Source organism: Procambarus clarkii, chromosome 88 (assembly GCF_040958095.1).
Source record: "Procambarus clarkii isolate CNS0578487 chromosome 88, FALCON_Pclarkii_2.0, whole genome shotgun sequence".
NCBI lineage: Eukaryota > Metazoa > Arthropoda > Malacostraca > Decapoda > Cambaridae > Procambarus > Procambarus clarkii.
Window position 1 is genome coordinate 11,441,700 of NC_091237.1, and position 18,633 is coordinate 11,460,332.

At 38.5% G+C, this 18,633-nt stretch overlaps 1 protein-coding gene across 4 annotated transcripts in view; it reads right to left on the reverse strand.

Annotated features, from left to right (window-relative positions):
- The window catches only part of LOC123745884 (WW domain-containing adapter protein with coiled-coil wacky), a 96,011-nt gene that overhangs the window by 21,250 nt on the left and 56,128 nt on the right, over positions 1 to 18,633 (reverse strand). Inside the window, exon 9 of one of the 4 annotated variants that reach the window (XM_045726988.2) lies at positions 3,127 to 3,330. The exons of the other annotated variants lie outside the window; for them this stretch is intronic. Within the exon in view, the coding sequence (XP_045582944.1) occupies positions 3,185 to 3,330 (146 nt within the window). The 3' untranslated portion in view covers positions 3,127 to 3,184. Of the gene's footprint in view, positions 1 to 3,126; positions 3,331 to 18,633 lie in introns of those variants that run through there. 4 annotated transcript variants of the gene reach the window in all.

Sequence of the window (18,633 nt, forward strand, 5' to 3'; positions counted from 1 at the left end):
CACAGAATGAGTTAATATTGTTCTATGTGATCTGCAGTGACCGGCCAACTAATAACGCGTCGATATTCAAGCCAAGCTATCAACCACGTGTACGACATTGCGGGAGTTTGAGCTTGAGACGCGGTATCGGCAAGCTTCAACATACAGTAATTTGTACCCTTAGCTAAGTATATAATTCCCTTTTGATGCATATGTCGGGGCAGCTTGTCGTTATATCGAGCGACCATAACAAATCCAACGTTAGTACCATATCAAATTTATTTTCCATTTTCATGAATATAGATATTTCAGTAGCCTAGTTCAATGCTACGTAATATCCCTTAAATTACAGCTCGCATGTGAGGAGTCAACGAGCTGTTACCTAACTTCGTGTTATTCACCAAGTGTTTCTACGAGGAATTCCGGAGATCACGAGGATGAGGCGTGAATGATGTCATTGAAATCGTCTTAAAGCTAAGACTTTTTTGTACTCATTTATTTACTCTAAAATTCATTATTTCTACATTATTTTATCTAATTGGATACTAATCATGTACACTGGAGATAATCTGTGTTTATTTGAATGATTAATTTCTGATGCTAATGATCCTTATAATTACTGGTGATAATCTTCCATAGATTTCTTTAATTTGGTCATAAGATTAGTTATTACACAATAAACTGGTGCACGAACCACACTAGTTCCTAGACGTATATGAAGTTCTAGCAATAACCCCCCAATGTAGGTGTTTGAGGCTTTGATTTAAGTTAATTATCTATACAGCCCATTAATTATTTAAGTGATTATGCTTCCTAATATTTAGCCATAGACACTGGTTCTTCCTTGTGTTTCTAATGATCACTTTTTATTAGTTTCCCTCTTTTCTTAAAAGTGGGTGGTCCTTCGTAATTGATTTCATTAATTTAATAATTAAATAAATTGAGTCAAGCCCCAAATATCCCACATTTATCATTTTACAAAGTTTTTTTTTTTTTTTTTTTTTTTGCGAACACTTGATTTTCGGCACACGGGGAACTTTCCAATAAACCCAGCATCACAAAGGTTAAAGGAATGCCAACAATTGCAATTTAAACCTTGGACAGCAGCTATGGAGAAATGGTCATACTCGCCTATGTGCAAAAAAATACAAAAAAATCACACCCAAATACGTTCTTTATAGTATTAATATTTTGTTTGCAAAATGTAAGAAAAACACAAAAATATGAATATTTATCCTTTCACTGGGTGGAGGCATTCTGTAAGGCTACATCCGGCACAACCTAATGCTAGCCTTTGCTAAAGCTTCCAGTTTTATCCTTGAATAGTTCACCGAGTGATGTTCTATCACTTGTTTTTCTTTATTTACATCCACATAGCTATTATATCCATATCTGCATCATACGAGTAACACCCAGACAATAAATATTTAAATCATATGATGATGACCGCATTCCCCTAGTAACATTCATGACAATAACAGCATTAGTAACCATGAAATGGTAGCAGAATTGTTTTAATGGGTTTGTTTAATTTAATGGGTAATGCCACCTAAGGGTTAAACACTTTGCTTCAATGTCCCCCAAGTCTCTGGTACAGTATTACGAACATGTACTCTTTTTTTTTTTTTAAGGTATTTCCCATTGGAAGTGGCCAGGTGACACACTTTTGGAGACCTAGGCAGCCAGAGGATGTTGTATATTAGAGGCTTTTCAAAAAAATTCCTTTACTACTACTATGGTTGAATTTGCAAAGATATGCTTCATTTGGTTTAAACTACAAATTATGTTGATCATTCTCCAACATTATAAATATTAGTAGATGATTAATGTTTTGATAATACTTTGGTATTTACTGTTTGGGTGAAAGAAGGAATCAGTAATATGTTTGTTTACACGTAATGCAACAAGAAACAATAGTCCAAATATTGTATACAGTACCGACTCCTCAAGTGATAAACAGTAATTTTCTTAGCCAAAATCTGTGAATTCTGGTCACTAATCTAACCAATCAAATAAAAGTAAACATCACCTAAGGAAAATGCCACACTGAAAATTTAAAGTTATCACCAAATCTATTAAACATGAAACAATATTATGTTTTTAAATGCATCTAGGAATTTGACTAACAACATTACAGTAATATGGTATAAATATAAATGCTTTGCGTATCTTAGCAGTGCAATTGTTTAAGACATTCACATTAACCAAATGTTTGTTTGAACGCCTTTGAGCATAGTTTGAATGAATGGCTTGAATATAAATTATGCCTCTAAAATAAACTCTCATGGCTGCTTTGAGAAGGTCATATGAATTCTTCTGAAACCCTTAAACTGCCAGTTATTATAAAATGCATACAGTATTTACAACCTTTGAATGCAGCCTAGTTTCCAGCAAAATACAATACCCAAATTAGATTAACGAAACACTAAATAATGGGTTGCAAAAACTGACATCAAGCCATGACAGTGATACTGCAAAGAAAGATGCCAACATGGTACCAAGAAGCCCACCACCCAGTACGCAAGGCATAAAAAAAACAAGACCTCACTCTCCATCGACAATGCTAGGTAAGTATCCAATTACAATATAAAGGAGTTATGGGACAAAGCCATATAGATACCCTTAAAATATTTGAGGCTAGGTATACTGCCAAACTCTGGGAAGAGGCAGAGCCCCCCCCCCCCCTTTAAAGGAAATGGCTTTGGACAGCAGAAGAAAACTAAATTGAACTGAATCAAACCCTCTCACTGTAGGAGGCACTGGAACAACCAGGGTACTAGACCAAATCCTTACCGTAGCCAGATATGTTAAAGTATCGAAGAAATTGCTACAAAATCTCACTGTAGCGAGCGGTCACCACAGGAGGAGACGCCAATTAAGGAAAGAGGGTAATGAAACTACGAATAGTCCAAGTACCAAAAAAGTGGTGGCCATAAACCGTAACCCCAAAGAGACAGAATCCACCTTGGGCACATCACCCCAAACCAATCTGAGGCCCAGAAGGTACTCCATTGCACTGGCACCATGAATGAGAGCACTTGGTAACAACCCAGCCAAAAACCACACACAAGATTACAAACCCTGAACATTCAGCAAGGTAAGGAACAAGCAGACAAGGACCAAAACAACTCCTAACACACACTGGAGCAGGGATAGCACAATAGACAGGATTTGAACGTGCACAAGCACGCAGTCTGAATGTGTCTCAAAGCCAGCACCACTTAGCTGAATAGCAAAGACGCAGGTGATGAGCCCAATAGGGATTACAGGTGCTGGGCTGATGACAACAGGCAGAAGAATGAAGGGGGCAGACTGGCCGAGAACAGGACCTCAGGTTACATGGGCAGCCATCTGATGGTGGTCAGGCACACTTTAGTCAGGGAATTTACTAGGCTGTTTATCTTGAGGATACCTAATTTCCTCCAAGCAGCTACTTGTTTTGTTGGGACCATGTTTTCTGGTGTACTTTTCCAAGTTCTATAACTGATCACTGATTTCCTGCTCACCTCGCCCTGTAAGCGAGTTATTCTGGTCCTAGTTCTAAGTAAGTGACAGTTGAGTCACAGTTATTGAAGGTTGAGCTAAGACTTGGTGGTACAAGTTAAGCTCACCGAGCCACAAAGGAGGTCCCACTTCACAAAAATTAACTAAAGTTGGGAAAATTTCTCCCTTTGAACTTAAAAGTTTTTTCAAATAAAATGCTTGAATGAAAAACAAGACACTACACAATCTTTTTCTTAGGAACTATCATTACTACACACTGTCCCTTGTCAACTTACTTCCAACTGAAGCTGTTTATGGGGTGATGGTTGACATAGGTGTTAACGTCACTTCGTTTGTATGCCGAATGACTAACCCTTGAACGGAGATAATTGTACACATACGATTTTGGTATGACATCATGCATAGTGCACATTTTATATATACTTTTTGAAGTACTGTACCACATAAGATTTAAAAGTCCCGAGGCTACAAGGGGTTCATATCAGTTTCCTCAGGGCTCCAGTAAACCGACGCCATTTAAACAAAAAATTGTGGGTACCATTCCCGGGTGTGAAGGTCTGGGTATTGAGTGAGCAACCAAGGTTGGCGTATGCAGCATGAACTAAAAGCACTGCTGTTCAGTTTGTGACCACAGCATCGCTTAAAAATTTCAAAATACAGAGGAACTTCGGATGACAAGCATCGCCCATCAACGAGCAATTTCAGGTAACGAGCGAGCCACTCGCGGGAAATTTGTCTCGACTGACGAGCATCTGCTTGGTTAACGAGAAAAGTGCTTCCTAGCGTTCCCGCTGGTTCTCGCAAATTCTCGGATGCCTCTGATGACAGTGTTGTTGTCTTATCGCGCAGGATAAGCATCCCTCTGCATTTATTTGTGCATTTTTTTTTTTTTTTTTTTTTTGTGGTTTTGTGACTACAATTTGTAACCCACAATGTCGCTAAAGAAGCTGCTTGCAAAAGACATTGCTGTCAAGAGGAAGAAAGTCACAATTACTGTAGATTTGAAAAAGGAAATCATAGCAAAGAACGAGGTGGGTTCTTCCACACCGTAAACCCTCTCCTCCTCCCCACCTCCCCAATGTCTCCCTCAAACCAGCAACGACTCTTCATAAGGTAAAGTACAATTGGAAACAGTAAAACAAAACATTTATAATAATTACAAGTACAGTATTATAATTACAATATAAAATGTCATATTGATGTTTTTCGGGGGTGGAACAGATTAATTGTACTTCCATTATTTTAAATGGGGAAATTAGTTTCGCAAGACGAGCTCAGTGCCGGAACAGATTAAATTCGTTAACCGAGGCTGCTCTGTACTGTATATATGTAACTGCTATTATTTAGCAATGATAGTATTACAGAAGAGCCTGACTGTGACAAAGACTGTGTACAATGTTCAGATATCAGTGAACACAATGATGTTCAAGATGTTCATAGCACTGGGCAGGTAGCCACAGCACACTGCCATTGTTTGGTCCTTCTAAGAATCTTGAAACAACTTCTCATGTTCCTTTACAAAATAAACTTGTGGAATATTGAATCTGTAATAGAGCCACAGACAATCTACAAGGAAAGAGACTGCTGGGTTGATTTTATCTGTACCTAAAAAGGCATTTGACAGAGTTCCACACAAGAGGTTGTTTTGGAAACATAATGGAGGGGGTGATGGAGACTTCTGACATGGATGAAAAACTTAAAACTCCCATTTGCTCCTTCAGGCCTCCCGTAACCACTTCCATTTTAAAAAATAATCCAGAGTCCCTCTCTTTCTAGGGCCTTAGTACGACAACGAGGACCATGTCTGGCACATCACCACCCATTGTCTGAACGTCCTGGCTGGCCATACCAGGAGCCATTGAACTTTTAACAGCAGCAGGTGAGTGATTACCATGTACATATTTACAGGCAAACTGTGTGATATGTGCAGTTATAAGATTTAGCCTCAAATATTGATATATATTAGCATGAATAAATACATGTTGTGCATATATTTATACACATATATAAGTAAATATTTATACTGTACAGTATTTTCAGTTATATATAATGACCACCACCACTGACACATCACTACAACTTGTTAGATGAAAAAGTAAATAGAGTGAGAAAGAATGAAAATAAATCAACAAATTTATTCCTATGCAGCACCTCACCTAATTTGTACTTAAAAAATGCAATTTCTCTAGGCCACCACAGCTAAACCACAAGAGATAGACTCTCTACTTGGATTTTGTGCCTTCCAGATACTAAATAACAAGGTATATATATATATATATATATATATATATATATATATATATATATATATATATATATATATATATATATATATATATATAAAAAACTAAAGTGCATGTCGAGAGGGGCTGGTGTAAGAGGTGCGCAGTGCAGGGGGTCCAAACTCTACCATCAACTCGGTCAATTGCTAGGCAGGACACAAACTGCGTGGTACCCCTACCAGAACCACAGATATTAAACACAAAGCAAAATGCTCAGCATTTCCACAAATACTATAACATCGTTCGTTTTTGCTAACATGCAAGGTATCAAGGTATATGAAAGTCAAAACCATTAATAACCAACAAAAAGCCAAAATTAGACAAGCAATTAGAAATGAACTGGTTACCAATAGTAAATTAGTACAAAAAACTGCAGATCCATAATACACTGTAAGTCCATAATCATTTTTGGGTCTTTAGAAAAGGAAGGGTGGAATGAGCAGCAGAAGAGAGAAAAATCATTGAGAAAATAGTAGGTTATAAATAAGGCCTCAATTCAAAGGAAAATATCAGTGATTTTAGGATAGGAAAATACAAGACAAAAATTGCCCATTAAGGGTGACATTAAATAGAATGAAACAAATGACAGAAGTGCTTAGAAATGTCAGGAAATTGCATTAATGAGGATGGCAAACTTTGGTAAATAAAACAAGACCTGTCCAGGTAAGACAGAAAAGCTGCAAACCTTGATGAAGTGAAACGTCTAAATGGGAATAGAAATGAAGAAAAATTATTTTTTCTACAAAGTATTAGGGACTGGAATGCTTGTGAAATGGTACATTAAAAACAAAGCATCAAAATTATTAGAGGAAGGGGAAGTAAATGACAAATGGAAAGGGGTACAAGTTCCTGAAAATTGTAAATACCAGTACAGATGGAGTGAGATAAAATATACTTGAGCTAAACTATATAATTCTGCTTAAGGTCCCAGATATTGTCGCACTAACAGAAGAAACTTGAAAATACTTGAAATGAAGTTGTATTCCCAAGGGGCTACTCAGTTTGGAGACATGACAGGAAAACTAGGAAGGGGAAAGGAGTGGCTGTGCTTGTGAAAGAACACCTGAAAGTAAGAGTGTTAATAATCAAAAACCCTCGAGGAGTTAATATAATGGCATTGCAGGTCTGGAATCAGGGATGATACACTGATAATCTTAAATGCCTACAGCCCACCATCAAACAACACATGGACAAAGGAGGAACTAGATGATAAACAAGAGGGCCTCATAATGGTCATGAGAGAGATTATAGTAAAAGCAGATAAAGATAAATCATGATTGTTGGTACTGGGGGATTTTAACTTGAAAACAATAAATTGGGAGGCCAATGAAGCAAGAACGGAGGATATTTGGACAGGCAGATTTGTAAACTTCATTCTGAAGACATTCACATATCAACACGTCAAGCAGGCCACAACTACGAGAAACAACTACACAGCAGTGAGGAAAGAGGCAGAAAGAAATTTTGAAAAAGGGATTGCGGACAAATGTAAAACAGAACCAGGTCTATTCTATAAATTCATAAACAACAAATTGCAGGTAAAGGATAATATTCAGAGGTTGAAAATGGGAAATAGATTCACGGAAAATGAAAAAGGAAATGTGTGAAACATTAAACGAAAAGTTCCAAAGTGTGTTTGTACAAAATGAAATCTTCAGGGAACCAGGCATAATAAGAATTCCAGAGAACAACATAGAGCACATAGAGGTGTCTAGAGATGAAATGGAAAAAATGCTCAAGGAGCTAAGTAAGAACAAAGCAGTTGGTCCAGATGGAGTTTCACCATGGGTTCTGAGAGAATGTGCACCTGAGCTCAGCATTCCACTTCAGCTGATTTTTCAGGCATCCCTGTGTACAGGAGTTGTAGCTGATGTGTGGAAAAAGGCTAACAGTTCCAATCTATAAAAGTGGCAGCAGGGAAGACCCCTCTATTATAGACCTGTATCATTGACAAGTGTAATAGTCCAAATACTGGAACGAATAATTAAAGCTAAATGGGTAGAACACCCGGAGAAAAACTATATATCAGACAGACAGTATGGTTTTCGATCTGGAAGACCCTGTGTAAGGAATGTACTCAGTTTCTATGATTGAGCCACAGAAATTTTACAGGAGAGAGATGGTTGGGTTGACTGCATCTATCTGGACCTAAAAAAAGGCTTTTGACAGAGTTCCACATAAGAAGTTGTTCTGGAAACTGAAACATATTGGAGGGGTGACAGGTAAGCTTCTAACATGAATGAAAAATTTCCTAACTGATAGAAAAATGAGGGCCGTAATCAGAGGCAATGTATCATATTGGAGGAATGTCAAAAGTGGAGTACCACAGGGTTCAGTTCTTGTACCGGTAATGTTCATTGTCTACATAAACTATCTACCAGATGGAATACAGAATTATATGAACACGTTTGCTGATGATGCTAAGATAATAGGGAAGATCCTAGATGATTGTCATTTCCTTCAAGAAGACCTGGACAAAATAAGTAAATGGAGCACCACTTGGCAAATGGAATTTAATGTGAATAAATGCCATTTTATGGATGTGAAATTGGAGAACATAGACCCCACACAATCTATAAATTATGTGAGGAATCTTTAAAGAATTCTGACAAAGAAAGGGATCATGATTCTAGATAGAAAACTGTCACCTGAGAACCACATTAAGAACATTGTGCGAGGAGCCTATGCTACACTTTCCAACTTTAGAATTGCTTTTAAATACATGGATGGAGAAATACTAAAGAAATTGTTCATGACTTTTGTTAGACCAAAGCTGGAATATGCAGTGGTTGCATGGTGCCCATATCTTAAGAAGCACATCAACAAACTGGAAAAGGTGCAAAGACATGTCACTAAATGGCTACCAGAACCGAAAGACAAGAGCTACGAGGAGAGGTTAAAGGCATTAAACATGCAAAAACTAGAAGATAGAAAAAGATGCGATATGATCACAACATACAAAATAGTAACAATAAAATTGATAGGGAAGAATTCCCGAGACCAGGAACTTCAAGAACAAGAGGTCATAGATTTAAACTAACGAAACAAAGCTGCTTGACAAAGAAAATTCACTTTTGTAAACAGAGTGGCAGATGGTTGGAACAAGTTAGGTGAGAAGGTGGGAGGCCAAAACCGTCAGTAATTTCAAAGCATTATATGACAGTGCTGGGGAGACGGGACACAGCGAGGGTAGCCCTCATCCTGTAACTACACTTAGGTAATTACAAGATTGAGGAATGTGGGATGTTCCGTCAATACCGGATCTAGTATTCACCAGGAAAGAAGAGATATTTGCCATCTAGTACCTTCCTCCCTTTGGAAAGTGATCATGTCCTGTTGGAAATTAAATATGCTTTGCTATATAATCTAGAAGAGAAAGGGGACATTGAAACAGTTTATAAACTTGATTTCAAGAGAGGACACTATGGGGTACTTGGCAAATTCTTTAACCATTAACTGCGCATGGCATACATATATGACAGGACCTGATGGTACCATAAGTTCAATTTCTCAAACTTCCTCAAACACTTTCCAATTTTTTGTGCATAATCTACTAGCAAATCCTACAACTTTGTCTAAATGAGCACAAACGTAACTTGAAAAATAAGAAAATAAAAAATAATTATAAAGTAGAATGATAAAAACTTCAGATTTTCAAATCAGCTGCAAAAATATTTCACCAACTATTCATTTGGTATTATGCTCTCACAATAACATATGATCTTCATTTTCATAGATTTAGAATATAAGTTTTTAGTTTAGTTTACAGAGGCACCTCGACATACGATTGCCCCGACTTACGATAACTTCGTGTTACGATATAAATTTGATCGGAAAATGTGACTCGACTTACGACAGTGTCGTCGACTAACGATATTTGTTGATACACGTTCGGGTCAACCGAGCGCATGGTTCCTGGTGGCACAGGCCAACCTGCCTCAGTTTACCAGAGTCGCCCGCTTAGTGACAATCACGCTCAAAAGAAATTCTAATTTTTTTTTTTTTGTGATTTTTGCTTTTTGAACATAAAACTGATTATTATGTATCATGTCATGGGTCCCAAGAAAGTCAGTGGTAAGATTCAACATATGAAAACATATGTAAGTATGACCATAGAGCAAAAACAAGAGATCATTCGTAAACATGAAGATGGTGCGTGGGTTGCTGAACTAGTTAGGCAGTACAACAAATCTCAGTCAACAATATCCACCACACTTCCTAAGAAAAAAAGACATTATGAGTGCTAAAGTGGCAAAAGGCATATCAATAATCATGAAACATTGAACACAAAGAATTGAAGATGTTGAACAGTTATTATTAATTTGGATATACAATAAGGAGTTAGCAGGTGATAGAGTTTCAGAGACCATCATTTGTGAAAAAGCAAGGAAATTGCATGAAAACCTTTTAAAGAAAACCCCTGGAACGAGTGATGCAAATGCGAGAGAGTTTAAGGCGAGCAGGGGATGGTTTGAGAAATTTAGAAAAAAAGTGGCATTCATAGTGTTGTGTGCTGCGAGCTGGTGTAGGAACACAGCGAAGAACTGACCACCAAAGAACATCACAAGGAGCAGCAATAAGTTGCAGATTTGTTTAACATTTAATATTAATTTTCCACGTGTAATTCAAATATTTTTTTTGCCCAGCCCCAGCTTATACCCCATTTACAGCCCAGGCTGTAGCAGCGTAAGGATTAATGATTTTAACTGGATGGACTTGTTGCTGGCAAGGCAGTAAATGAGATGAATGCCAATTTTTTTGAAATATACGATAAAGGCTCACAAAAATTCATTCCAAAACAGATGCAGAACCAGAAAACAGGATTGGTTCAACAGAAATTGTAAGAGGGCCAGAAGAAGAAAAGACAAGAAAATGGGTTCAATATAGGAAGAGGCCTAACCCTCAAACATACCAGCACTACAAGCAAGAAACAAATACACAATAGTGGGGAGAGGCAGAAAAGAACTTTGAGAAAGGCGGGTAGCAGACAGCAGACAAATGTAAACAGATCCAAGCCTTTTCTATAAACTCATTAAAAGCAAGCTGCACGTAAAAGATAAAATCCAGACATTGTGAACAGGGAACAGGTTTACTAAGAATGAAAATGAAATGTGTGAAACACTAAATAATTAGTTCCAAAGTACGTTTGTACAAAATTAGGATTTCATAGAGCTGGAGTCAATGCCAATTCCAGAGCACAGAATACATGGAGGTATCTCAAAATGAAGTAGAAAAATTACTCAAGGGCTAGGAAGAACTAAAGGAGTTGGACCAGATGAGTTTCACTTTAATGTGCAACCGAGCTGAGCATTCCACTCCAATTAATCTTCCAGACATCCTTGTGCACAGGAGTCTTGACAGATATATGGAAAATGGCAAACATATTTCCAGTCTATAAAAATGGTAGCCGAGAAAACCCTCAAAATTATAGAAACGTAACATTAACAAGCGTGGTAGTAGATAAAACCAAATGGGTAGAACACCTTGAGAGTAATAACAAACTGTTGATAGTGGACACAGTATGATTTTCAAACAAGAGGTTCCTATGTAACAAATCTACTTAGTTTTTATGACAGAGCCACAGAGATTCTACAGGAAAGAGATGTTGGGTTGACTGTATTTGGAAAAAAAAAAAAAAAAAAAAAAAAAAAAAAAAAAAAAATAATTGACTGAGTTCCAAACAAGAGGTGGTTTTAGCAACAAACATGCTGGAGGGGTGACAGGGAGACTTCTGACATGGATGAAAAATATTCTAACTGACAGATGAGGGCAGTAATCAGAGGTAATGTATCTGACTCAAGGAGTTTTACAAGTAGAGTAAGTACCACAGTGTTGCACTAGTAATGTTCATCGTCTACATAAACGATCTGGGTCATTCCATGTGAATTAACCAAAGGCCTCCCACTCGACACTTTCTAAATCTAATGAAATTTTGTAATAAAGTAGCCCTAGACCCCAAATGAAATTGTGTAAAATATTAGAGCTCAATCTGCTTTGGTTCTTAAATAATAGGTCCATGTTCAATGGGCTCTCATCCCATTGATGCGTACATATTGTAAAAAGGGCCAACTGTGATCCTTTATCAAATCACGTCTTTGGTGCGGAATACAGCGGTGTAATCAAAAAAGTAGTTTGGGTAGCCATTCAGCTACCAATCCATGCTAAAATCACTGCCAAATTTTGTTGTGAGGAATTTGGACCCCAATTTGGAGACCACTTACTCATCACCAAAAGGTCTAAATGCCATGATCTTTTGCAACGATGTATAACAAGCACAATATTATGCAGTGATGCAATAGCATCTCTGTTGTATCCATATGTCCAGAGGTGGCCCACTTGAAAGTTGGCCAGAAAATTTTTTATGTGCAAAACTATCCAACTTTCAAGACAAAATATCTCAATATGCATCATTCCCAATTTGATTTTGAATGACGCCATTGGATAGAGCAGATTTTTCTGTACAAGAGTAACTTTTATTTAGGTTGGGATCTGAATTCCTAGTTCAGCCAGAGGACTCTGAAAATGACATACCTTGGTGCGATATAGAAAAAATCAAATTATGATTCTCCATCTTTGTGCAGTGATCATGACTGCTAGCAAATTGATATCCAAACTGATTGGAAAAATTTTAAGCTTCATTGGGTAGAACATTTTTGGATGGGATTCAGAATTATTATTACACAATCAGTGCTATTTTAGGTTCCTGTTCTATATTTATCTTTACATCTTTGTAGTATCGTGTCAGCAGGCCAAACATTGCTGTTTACTTATTTGTGTATTTACTTGCAATAAATACACAAATAAGTAAAAAGCAATATTAATATTAATGTATTACAGGCCTCATTTGAAATTACTGTATTCAGTTAGTTAACTAATTTGATTTGAATTTGATTACAGATACGTCATGAATCAGGATTCCACTGGTTTATTGCCATGTGCTATTGCTAGCCATGAGCTTGGCTCTTCTGAATGTCACTTGACAACCTACACTCTCAACAAAGGCTTGACGTTTCTAAAACAGTATAGTGCAGAAGATCAAAAACGGATAGCAAAGTGAAGTGAACTGAACTTGGATAGAGTATCTCAAGTATGCCTCCATCATGAAGCTTTGCTGTTGGCAAAATATGAATTTTTGCAAAAAACTTGCTGCAATCTCTTCAAGAAGAAATGCCATGTAAAGTGAAAGATTTGCGACCAATCACAGTAGCTACTGCAGAGAAAATGTCAGATATGCTGAAAGTCAGTATCAAGCCTGGCCAAAAGTTGTGCACATCATGCTGAAAGGAATTCGACAGAAAGCAGGTGAGCGAGTCCAGCTCTACTGAATCTGATGGCCCTGCTGATATGGAAATCTGTGAAAGTGTAAACACAAGTTTATTAGTATTAGGCATCTCACCTATTAAATATCAACGAGTTAGTGGAAGGGATAAGCATGGTTAGGCAAAGCGCAAGATTAGCCAAGCACAGGAAATAAATGCCGAGCAGATAAAGCAGATACCAAGCTCTAGCTAACAGTGCACAAATTGCCAAGACTTCAATAAACTCATTGAAGAAATGAAACTAAAATTCCATGTAGCAAAGCGCCAAGAAAAAATACAAATCCTAACCCTTGTGCCACAAAGCTGGTCTATCAAAAAGACAATGGAGCAATTCAAAGTTTTAGAATATATGGTTCACGAAGCTAGGAAGCTGAAAGAAAAACAGGGAATACAGTACTAGCAATTCCTAAGAAAATGCAGGGCAAATCAGTTCCTGAGGAAATGAAGGAAAGGATAGTACAGTTTTGAGAGTGAAGAATTTAGTCGAATATGTCCCGGAAAGAATGGAAAGAAAAAAAGTCATAATCAGTGCACAAAGAAGATGGAGAATCATAATTTCATTTTTTCGATATCGCACTAAGGTATGTCATTTTCAGAGTCCTCTGGCTGAACTAGGAATGCAGATCCCAACCTAAATAAAAATTACTCTTGTACAGAAAAATCTGTTCTATCCAATGGTGTCATTCAAAACCAAATTAGGAATCACGCATATTGAGATATTTTGCCTTGAAAGTTGGCTAGTTTTGCACATAATTTTTTGGGGGCCAACTTTCAAGTGGGCCACCTCTGAACATATGGATACAACAGAGTTGCTATTGCATCACTGCATAATATTGTGCTTGTTATACATCGTTGCAAAAGATCATGGCATTTAGACCTTTCTATTTAGACCAATAAAAAATATTGTTTTTTTCCTCCTGGCGGTCTACGTAACGTGCTATAGCTGCCCCAAGTGGACCCGTCCAACACTGGTCAACCCATGTGCTCATGTCCCTCGTGTTATACTACAGTGCTGCGCCATTAGTGAAATATTATTTTAAATAACTTTTTTATTTTCATAGTAACTTTAAACATTTTTGGCCAAGACTATGTTTGGTAGCAGCATCAATCGTTCTGGAGGTGTTAAGAGGAAGAAGGTTGTCCTAGCAATTAAAGATAAGTTACGTTTTGTTCAACCAGTGAGGCGTCACAGGCAGCCAAATGCCTTCAACAAGTGAGGCACAAGCAAGCGCCTTCAACAAGTGAGGCGTCACAGGCAAGCCAAGCGCCTTCAAGTGAGGCTTCACAGGCAAGCCAAGCGCCTTCAACAAGTGAGGTGTCACAGGCAAGCCAAGCACCTTCAACTAGTGATGCGTCACAGGTAAGCCAAGCGCCTTCAACAAGTGAGGCCTCACAGGCAACCCAAGTGCCTTCAACCAGTGAGGCTTCAGCAGCTGGCAGTCAAAACTAACTTTGCTTAATGAACTGTACAGTAATTTTAAGTGTTAATTTTAGTGTTGTGTTAATATAGGTTACGTAAATTGTTAAGAATTCTTAACTTCAAGATGTGTGGCATCAATCAAGAAGACGAACACCAACAAGGTAAGTTGAGGTTTCTAGATGAATATTTAATAATTATATGTGGCAAGGCAATTCAAATTATGTTGTTTGTAGTATAAAAATAGTTGGAAATGGTCACTTTTGGACTCGTAGGTGAAAAAGTACCATTATCCGAAAAATGTGATAATCCAGCTGGGGGTCCTTCCCATATACAGTAGTCCGGATGATCGAGTGGAGACAGTATTTAGTACGGGTCTTTCTTCTTTTATGAGTATAACTTCTAGGATTGCAGTCTTTTCTGATCAATGATGGATGCCAGGATTGTTGAATTTTCTACTAGCATGTTCCTAGTGAGTGTTGTGTTATGAACACTTTGTATATGGTTTCTAGGGGCACCAGCTTGTAGATGGCAGGTCTTCTCAAAGCTTCTTGTAAGATCTACATATATATTTTATGGCCACCACAAACCTTTCAAGAAGATTGACTCGGCATCTACAAGGTGGCATCACCAGCCACCATATGCAAAGTAAACATAACACGACACTCGCTATAAACAAGCTAGTAGATAAAACAAAAATCTTTGAATCTATTACTGCCAAGAGAAGACTGCAAACCCTGGAAGCTATACCGAGGAAAAAAAAAAAAAGACCCACCTTATAAATACAGAATAACGACTTCGCTTTCTTGTCAACACTCAAGTCCCAGATCTCGCCAAACATCGCTGTATAATGATGCCACTACTGAGGGCTCCCCCCACACCCCGAGATTACAAGAGTTTTACCCAATGCCTTTAGAGTGCTCTCATCACCTCACCTCATAATCCTTCAACTCATTCACATGTGTAGTTAACCAAAAATTGTACCTTATGTATTCATTCTTTACCTGAAGATGTTCCAGAGGAACAAAAATGTTGTAGAAAATAAACATTTAAATAATTATTAGAGTATCTATAACATGAATTTGGTAACTTGATTGCTCTTCTTAACCTTTGGGCAGTGGCTATGGAAAAATAGTTATACTGCCTATGCTCAAAAAAATATAAAAAACCCAAATAATAATCTTTCATTGTAGAATTATTAATTTGTATGCAAAATGTAAGAAAAACATGAAAATAAGTGAATAATTAGAATTTCAGAAGGTGGAGGCATTCTGAAAGTTTGGTGGGTGGCTGTGCCAAGCCCCCTGGCACCATATGGGCGAGAGTACAGACTGAAACAAATGCGTAAGCCACCAATGTGTACCCACAGATGATATTCATCATATGACAATAATCGTGTTCACCTAGTAACTAATGAGTAACAATTTACAAGTGACGAATGAGAGCAGGAGTTATTCAAGGGTGAAGGTTAATTCCATTGGAGCCGGTCGGCCGAGCGGACAGCACGCTGGACTGTGATCCTGTGGTCCCGGGTTCAATCCCGGGCGCCGGCGAGAAACAATGGGCAGAGTTTCTTTCACCCTATGCCCCTGTTACCTAGCAGTAAATAGGTACTTGGGTGTTAGTCAGCTGTCACGGGCTGTTTCCTGGGGGTGGAGGCCTGGTCGAGGACCGGGCCGCGGGGACACTAAAAAAAAAGCCCCGAAATCATCTCAAGATAACCTCAAGAAGATAACCATTACATCACATACACCAATTATATTCTTTATGCATCATACATGTAAAACCTGTACAATAATGGTTAAAACCAACTTATGACAATAACCGCAATACCCCAGGAATTATCACATGACGATGACTGCTGTCTAAAGGTTAATACTAAAAATAAGTTAGAAGCATAGAAAGCTGACAATATAAGATTAACAGCTCCAGTAATGCAGACATATTTAACCAATTTCGTGTGTGTACACTCACCTAATTGTGCTTGTGGGAGTTGAGCTTCTGCTCTTTGGTCCCGCCTTTCAACCATCAATCAACTAGTGTACAGATTCCCGAATCTATTAGGCTTTATCATATCTATACATGAAATTGTCTATGAAGTCTGCATTTATCACATCACTATCTACTGCATTCCATCTCTTAACAACCGAGACTGAAAATGTTCTTTCCAACATCTCTATGGCTCACCTGGGTACTCATCACTTGTGTTAAACTACAGTATCCACCATATCAAGTCCTCTTAAAAATCTTTTGTGATCATGTCTCCCCTAATTCTTCTTTTTTCCAGTGACACAAGGTTCAGTTCCCGTACCCTCTCCTCATAACTAATACTCCACAGCTTGGGTACTAGTCTGTTGGTATACCTTTGAACCTTTTCATATTTCGTCTTCTGCTTGACTAGATATGAACTCCATGCTGGAGCCGCACACTCCAGGATTGCTTTGACATGTGGTACACAAGGGTTCAAATGAGTCCTTGCACAAGTTTTAAAAGGCTATTCTTATGTTTGCCAACCTAGCATATGATGCTGATGTGGGCTTCAGTGAAAAGTCTGGCATTATATCAGCTTGCAGTTCTCTCTCTCCCTGATTCTTGAAGGATTTCATCTCCCAAAGGATACCTTATATCTGGTTTCCTGCTCCCTACACTTACCTTCATTACTTTATATTTGCTTGGGTTAAACTCTAATAACCAATTGTTGAACCATTCACTCAGTTTGTTCAGGTCATCTTGTAGCCTCAAGCTGTCCTCCTCTGCTTTAATCCTCCTCATATTTTTAGCATTATCAGCAAACATTGACAGGGATGAGTTTATATCCTCTGAAAAATCATTTACATATATTAAAAACAGGATAGGTCTGAGTACAGAACCCTGTGGGACTGCTAGTGACATCATGCCATTTGGAGGCCTCACCCCTCACAGTAACTCTGCTTCCTATTGTATAGGTACCACCTCATCCACTGGAGTACCCTGCCCTTTATGCCTGCCTGTTTCTCCAACTTTTGGACCAGCCTCTTAGGTGTTACTGTGTCAAAGGCTTTTCGACAGTCCCAGAAAATAGACTGCCCACTGTTCTCTTTTTTACCATATCTTTGTCAAGTGGTCAAATTTGCATTAAATTTGCAAGGCAAGATTTGCCATCCCTGAACCCATGTTGTTGTTGTTGAGCCACAAAGCCCTTCTCTCCAGATGTGTTGCCAAGTTTTTTGTCATGATCTCCATCACCTTGCATGGTATACAAGTTAGGAACACTGGGCTGTAGTTCAGTACCTCTTCCCTTTGTATACTGGGACTAAATTAGCTGTCTTTCCTACTTGTTGTAGGTCTCTTGTTTTCAGTGACTCATTACATCTCTTGGCTTCTGCACACTTTTAGTATCCATAAGAGATTCCATCAGGTCCAACAGCCATTCTCACGTCCAGATCCTACAGATACCCTTAACTTCGTCTCTGGTAATTTTGAACCCTTCCAAAGCTGCCTGGTTTATTACCACCTCTCTTAGCTCAGGGATCTTTCCCTGTTCTACTGTGAAGACCTGGAATCTATTGTCGATTCTTCACATCAACGATAGGAAACTACGTGAGCCGAGAAAACAGTTTTAATATTTCTTACCCATTCAAAATCCGAGCGTGGTAGGTTGTGTACGAAATGGACTCTTGGGACCTCCAGTGAGAGGCAGACATCTTGGAAAAAATTCCCAGAATGTCCTAGAGCTGCTTGCTGGCTCAGATCCGACTAAGCAACGATGGGTGGTGCATGCACCTCTGGTTCCTAAACACCCGTCCAGTGCAGTGTTGAAAGATTGCTCTTGGTTGATGAAATTCAGACCTTATTGTTTGAGGAACGTAAGGCGCCTGACAGCTGGGTGGATAGCGCTTCGGATTCGTAGTCCTGAGGTTCCGGGTTCGATCCCCGGTGAAGGCGGACACAAATGGGCAAAATGTTTCTTTCACCCTGATGCCTTCTGTTACCCAGAAATAAATAGGTATCTGGGAGTTAGACAGCTGCTAGGTGCTGCTTCCTGGGGGAATGTGTAACAAAAAGGAGGCTTGGTCGAGGACCAGGCCGCGGGGACGCTAAACCCTGAAATTATCTCAAGATAACCTCACGATATTGATGAAGCTAGACACAA